The sequence below is a fragment of the Cyprinodon tularosa genome, unplaced genomic scaffold (assembly GCF_016077235.1).
Source record: "Cyprinodon tularosa strain WSP-4 unplaced genomic scaffold, ASM1607723v1 ctg464, whole genome shotgun sequence".
NCBI classification, from domain to species: domain Eukaryota; kingdom Metazoa; phylum Chordata; class Actinopteri; order Cyprinodontiformes; family Cyprinodontidae; genus Cyprinodon; species Cyprinodon tularosa.
The window spans coordinates 539,476-545,012 of NW_024039190.1; the positions used below are offsets into that span (position 1 = coordinate 539,476).

Below are 5,537 nucleotides of genomic sequence, written 5' to 3' on the forward strand. Positions count from 1 at the left end.
AACACAATAAAATGTGCAGTGAATTTATGATGGTCATCCATTAGCTCTTACCAAGGAAACATCACCCGTATCTGTCGTCCATCATTATAATAGAGGGTTAATGCACCAAATTTACATAAAAAAGTCATATTGTCTGCATGAATTATTTACACCCTCAGCTGTTTTTTCCCAATTTTTCTCTCTTTTTTTTCTGACTTCGTCCTCTGGTTTGTGGCAAAGAGGATTTAGGTCCAGACTCTTATTGAGAAAATATGGCAGTTAGTTCTCCTGTGAGGTGGTCTTGTCATTGCCCCCTGTGTGTCCTAATAATCTATACTTGTATGAACTCATCACTTCTTTATTTCCAGACATTATTGAGTTTGATAAGGAGTTAGAACTGTTGGCAGAAAGAAAAACAGGTTCATGACCTCTTAATTGTTATTAATGGATCAAGGAAATAAATTCTGATGGTCGACTTTGGACGTACATATAATGTGAAATGGAACATGCTAACAGCTTGTAAAGCTTTAAAGGGTTTTGCAAAAATTGGTACCCTTACAATTTTAAAAACTTTGTCACAATAAAACTTAATTATATTTTATTTTGATTTTATGTGATAAACCCACACGAAGTAGTACATAATTAGGGGGGAAAAAATGCACAATTTAAAACATATTTTTCAAATCAAAGCCTGAAAAGAATAACATGCCTCTTTAAGTGAATATATTATTGTCATAAATTGTTTATACAAAAAAAATATACAAATTTCCTTAATTAAATGAATCAAATCATTTTTATTAAATAATCTGTTACTCTTACAGTTTAGCTAACATTAGCCTGGACTACTTTAAGATTTGCCAAGCCAGCTTAGTGGATAAACAGAGAAAAGCTGCTAAGGAGGGATTTAGGAAGTAGAAATATAATAAATGGCAGTGATTGGCAGTGATTCACTCATTCTTGTATGACACAAATAAGTTAGTGATTTCTTCTGGAATGGTGATGACTTGGTAACTTTCCTGCTGCTCAAACCAGGCCTTAATTTGCTCCTGCCGTGACTAAGGTGAGATCAGAAAACCTACTGGACACAAAGAGTACTGCTACTGAGAGCGGATTTGAGCAGAGGCGCAGCTTGTCAACAGGCAAACCAAGCAACTGCTTGGAGCCCCGAGCCGCTGGGGGGCCCCCGAGAGCCAGCTACTGTACACCCCGTAGATAAACAGCAACAGGCGAGCATGAAGTGGCAACGCTATAGTGACTGAGGAGATGCACAACTGCATTTAAAAATTCCAATTGGATGGAATGTTGATTGACATTGGCTTTGCTCAGTCAAAATCCAGCCCAGCCCAGCCCAGGTGGATGACTTCCCTTAATGAAAATGAACGTAGCCTAGCGAATGGGTGACGTTGTAGGCCTATCGTTCAGTAAATTGGAAAGCAATTATGTAACTAAGCTGAAGGAAAATTATTCATTTTCCATGTCTCAAGAGAGACTTTCAGGACTGGCGCTTATTTCTATAGAGTAAAGCGTGCAAAGGTCTTTGGATCTGGAGGACTTAGGCCCCGTCCACACGAAGTCAAAACGAACACGAAACGCTAATATTTTCCACAACGTTTGTCGTAAAGACGGAGACGTAAAATAAATGTGATCGTCCACACGTGTAAAAAAAAAAATGCGGTTAGAGCGTAAAGATGGAAAAGCGAAAACGGCGTTTCAAAATCTTCCCACTCTGAAGGCCTAATAAAAAAAAGATTGTTTACAGACCCCCGAAACGCCGGCTTCGTATGGATGAGAGGCTGGTTTGGTGAAAAATTAGTGCGTTTAGGCCAGGGTTTGGCTTCGTGTGGACGGGGCTTCAGTGTCTGCATTTGCACAAGCCAAGGCCCGTAAGCAGCAATTCTGGAAGCAGTATAGGACCCCAATAATTTCACTACACTTACTATACTTTATATTTTGTACAAAGTTTATATTGAGTTTTTAAAGTAACTTACTGTTTTTTTTTTATTTTATTATACATTTATTTTAATTTATTAGTTTTTTCTTTACTTTTATTCTTTTATATTTTCCAAAATAACAAGGTTGTTCATGTTTAGAACATTTGGAATAAAAAGTTTTTGTATTTATTTAATACATTTTTCTTTGGTGTCAGATTATTTTTTTGCTTGGGGCCCCCACAGACTCTAGCCTCCTGAGACCCCGCATCCTCATATGAGGACATTACATTTTTGCTGTTCTGCCCCATGATACTTAATTTGTAAGAATTTTGACCAATTGTCCTCATCTGGGGGCCCTGCCTGCACCACCTAGTGGTCTCATAATGAAATTACACTCATTTGAAAAAAACCAGCATGGCAGGAATGACAGCGAAAGTCTTCTACGGCAGCTCCCGACAGAAACATGGACAAGGTAAAAATCCTAATCGAATTTTATGATTGAAACTAGTTTTTTTATGCACAACAATGTCTCTAGCTTCACATAGCATGCTTATTTGATATATTTGAGTAATATTAGCAAGCTACAATGTCTGTAAACATGACGTACTTATTTGAGGACATCAGGTCTAGCTTCAGTGCAAAAACGTAAAATTTTTCCAAGAGCATTTGTGTTTACTTCTAGTCAAAATGTCTAATTTCTAGTCAAAATAAGTCTTATTACACTTAAAATAAGACTCATCCTCCAAAAAGTAACGTGTTTTTAGACAATCACAACTTGTTTCAACAAACTTTCACTAAAAAATAAGTAGAATAATTTGCCAGTGGAGCAAGTTTTTATTTCCAATTACAAGGAAATAGATTGTGCATTTTTATCATTACAGGGAGAATGTCCTTTTCGAGAACTGAACGATTGCTAAAAGCAATCGAAAATGACTCTGAGATTGAAGATTTGTCAGGTGGTGAAGAGGATGAAATCGCTCCATGTGAAGCAACTCTGGAGCAACCTGATAATTCTGATTCTGATTATCAACCTGATTCTGCTGACATAAGCGAAGATACTGACAGCGATGCGAGTGAGCCACAACATAAACAGCATCTTGAGAATGATGGTGAGACATAACCTAATTCCCATGTCTTTGCTCTGTAGCACTTTATTTCGTTCAAAATGTTGAGTATTTTGCAAATAAAATGTATTGTATTTTTATTATAAGAACCTGACCAGGATGTGCAAGGTAGCAGGCCAGGACCAAGAAATGGAAATAGAGAGTACTGGAAGTCTGCTCCATTCAACCCTGTCTTAGTCCCATTTCAAGGATCTGATGAACAACAAGACGAGAGAGCAGACATGTCGCCGGTGCAGTACATGGAACAGTACGTTGACATAGAACTGATGAAAGTCCCTGCCGACTGTACAAATTCTATGTCATTAGCTAAAAGTGGGAGATCTCTCAACACATCGGTTGAAGAGATGTACCACTTTTTTGGAGCATCCATCTTGATGTCCTGCATCCTTTACCCACAAATCCGCATGTTCTGGTCCACTAACATGAAAATACCTGCCATTAGTGACACAATGAGACGCGACCGATTCTTCAAGCTGAGGAGCCATCTGAAGGTGGTAATTGATGACGACATTCCTGAAGACAGGAAAAAAGACAAATTCTGGAAGGTGAGGCCTTTCATGAATCGCATACTCAAAGGCTGCCATGTTCAGGCCCGACCAGAATCCGTCTCAATAGATGAACAGATGATACCATTCACTGGAGCCTGTCCGTTCCGCCAGTATGTGCCACTAAAGCCAAATCCAGTTGGCATGAAGAATTTTGTCCTGGCAACAGCAGATGGCATCGTTCTCGACTTTGAAGTTTACCAAGGTTCAAAGGCACTGGCTGCACAGGTGCTGGATGGAGAAGGATTGGGTTTGGGAGCCCTGGTCCTCAAACGCCTGACAAAAACAGTACATCCTGGTACAAAGGTGTACTGCGATAGGTTCTTCACCACCACATCAGCTGCGGAATCCATGCTGGAGAAGCAGGTATATATTTTATATAGTTTCCCAAGTACTGTTCAGTTTGTTATTATTTTTTGCTTTTTCGGTTTCACAGCAGCAAATGATAACATTCATCAATCGGTGTCCATTTGTTGGTTAATTGATGTGTCAGTCTGGTTCAGGGTGCAGGCTTACCCTGTTTTCTGTCAAGATAGCTGCCATAAAAAAATTGTCCTTGCTACATCACTTTGAGATTATCTAATTGGTTTTGCTTTTAGGTGTACCTAACTGGTACAGTCATGAAGAACAGGATCCCAAAAGCAATGCAGAAGCTTCCAAGTGACAAGATCATGAAGCAGCAAGGCAGAGGTACCTCCGCATCAGTTGTCAGGGGAGATGGGAAACTGAATGTTGTGAAATGGTTTGACAACAAGCCGGTCCTGATGCTCTCTGCTGTACACGCTAAGGAGCCAGAGGATACCTGCCAGCAGTGGTCCAAGAAGGACAAATGCTACTTAACCATCAGACGACCAAATATTGTACAGGAGTACAATGCAAAGATGGGTGGGGTCGACTTATCAGACAGAATGATGAGCTACTACAGGATGAGCGTGCGAACTAAGAAGTGGACAATTCGCATGCTTATGCACTTTATGGATCTTACTCTGGCCAACAGCTGGCTGCTGTATCGCAGAGATCATCAAGAACAGGGTACCCCAAGAAAGGCTATCTTGACGTTCCTCGCGTTCCGCATGGACGTGGCTCAGGTATTCCTCAACAAGTGTGATGTCACACATGCAGAGGAAGAGAGTGCATGCTGTCCACAACCTGGCAAACAAGCGCTGGTCACGCCAATCCCCCACATCTCAGCGCGCACAACTTCTGCTGCTCATCTGCCGGAAGTTGTTGATCTCAAGAACCCGATGCGTTGCAGACAACAAGGCTGCGCTGGGAAATCCCGTGTACGCTGTCTGACATGCAATGTGTTCCTCTGCCTGCAAAGTCGGCGCAACTGCTATGAAGCCTTTCACGGAGGCCAGTAGGACTACTTGAATACTTGAATGTTTGTTTGAGTTTACTATGACAGGTTCATAATGATGTTCATAAACGTTGCACTTTTCCATGCAAAGCCTTTCACAGAGGCAAGCAGAAATACTTGAATGTTTGAGTTTACTATGACATGTTCATAATGAAGTTCATAAACTTTGCACTTTTCCATGCAAAAGCTGCACTTTTATTTGCACTTTTGTGTTTGTTGGCAATATAAAATAAACTTTGGTACGTTATTAACCAATGGTGTCTTCATTGTGAAAGTCTGGACAGAAAGCAGCGTAACTGTACATACTGTGAAACACAGATGTAAATAATAACATTGATTGAATGGTCTTATCGTCACACAGATAGACCCAATGTCCTCATATGAGGACATTAGGTTTTGAGATAACCACTTATTGTAGAAAGCTAAAATTTCATTTTTAGGCTAATTGGGTCCTTATGATCCCAAATGGCAAGGAAAAAATGTATATGCAAAAACAGACCCACTGTCCTCATATGAGGGCATTGGTTTTGACATAGTTCAAGAGCACATAGAAAGCTAAAATTTAATTTCAACTAAAATTAGGTCATACTAATCCCAA

General features: G+C 40.0%; 1 protein-coding gene across 1 annotated transcript; it reads left to right on the plus strand.

The window, feature by feature from the left end:
* The first annotated feature begins 2,169 nt into the window (after nucleotides 1-2,169).
* Nucleotides 2,170-4,943, plus strand: LOC119793940 (piggyBac transposable element-derived protein 3-like). The gene is made up of 4 exons (XM_038301244.1): nucleotides 2,170-2,382; nucleotides 2,792-3,019; nucleotides 3,122-3,945; nucleotides 4,179-4,943. The coding sequence occupies exons 1-4, from the start codon at nucleotides 2,325-2,327 to the stop codon at nucleotides 4,941-4,943; spliced, it is 1,875 nt and encodes a 624-aa protein (XP_038157172.1). The 5' UTR covers nucleotides 2,170-2,324.
* Nucleotides 4,944-5,537: the final 594 nt, after the last annotated feature.

Coding starts and splice junctions, on each gene's coding strand:
- LOC119793940 (XM_038301244.1), top strand. CDS start 2,325: ATGGCAGGAATGACAGCGAAAGTCTTCTACGGCAGCTCCCGACAGAAA. Junction 2,383..2,791: donor CCGACAGAAACATGGACAAG/GTAAAAATCCTA, acceptor TTATCATTACAG/GGAGAATGTCCTTTTCGAGA. Junction 3,020..3,121: donor ACAGCATCTTGAGAATGATG/GTGAGACATAAC, acceptor TTTTATTATAAG/AACCTGACCAGGATGTGCAA.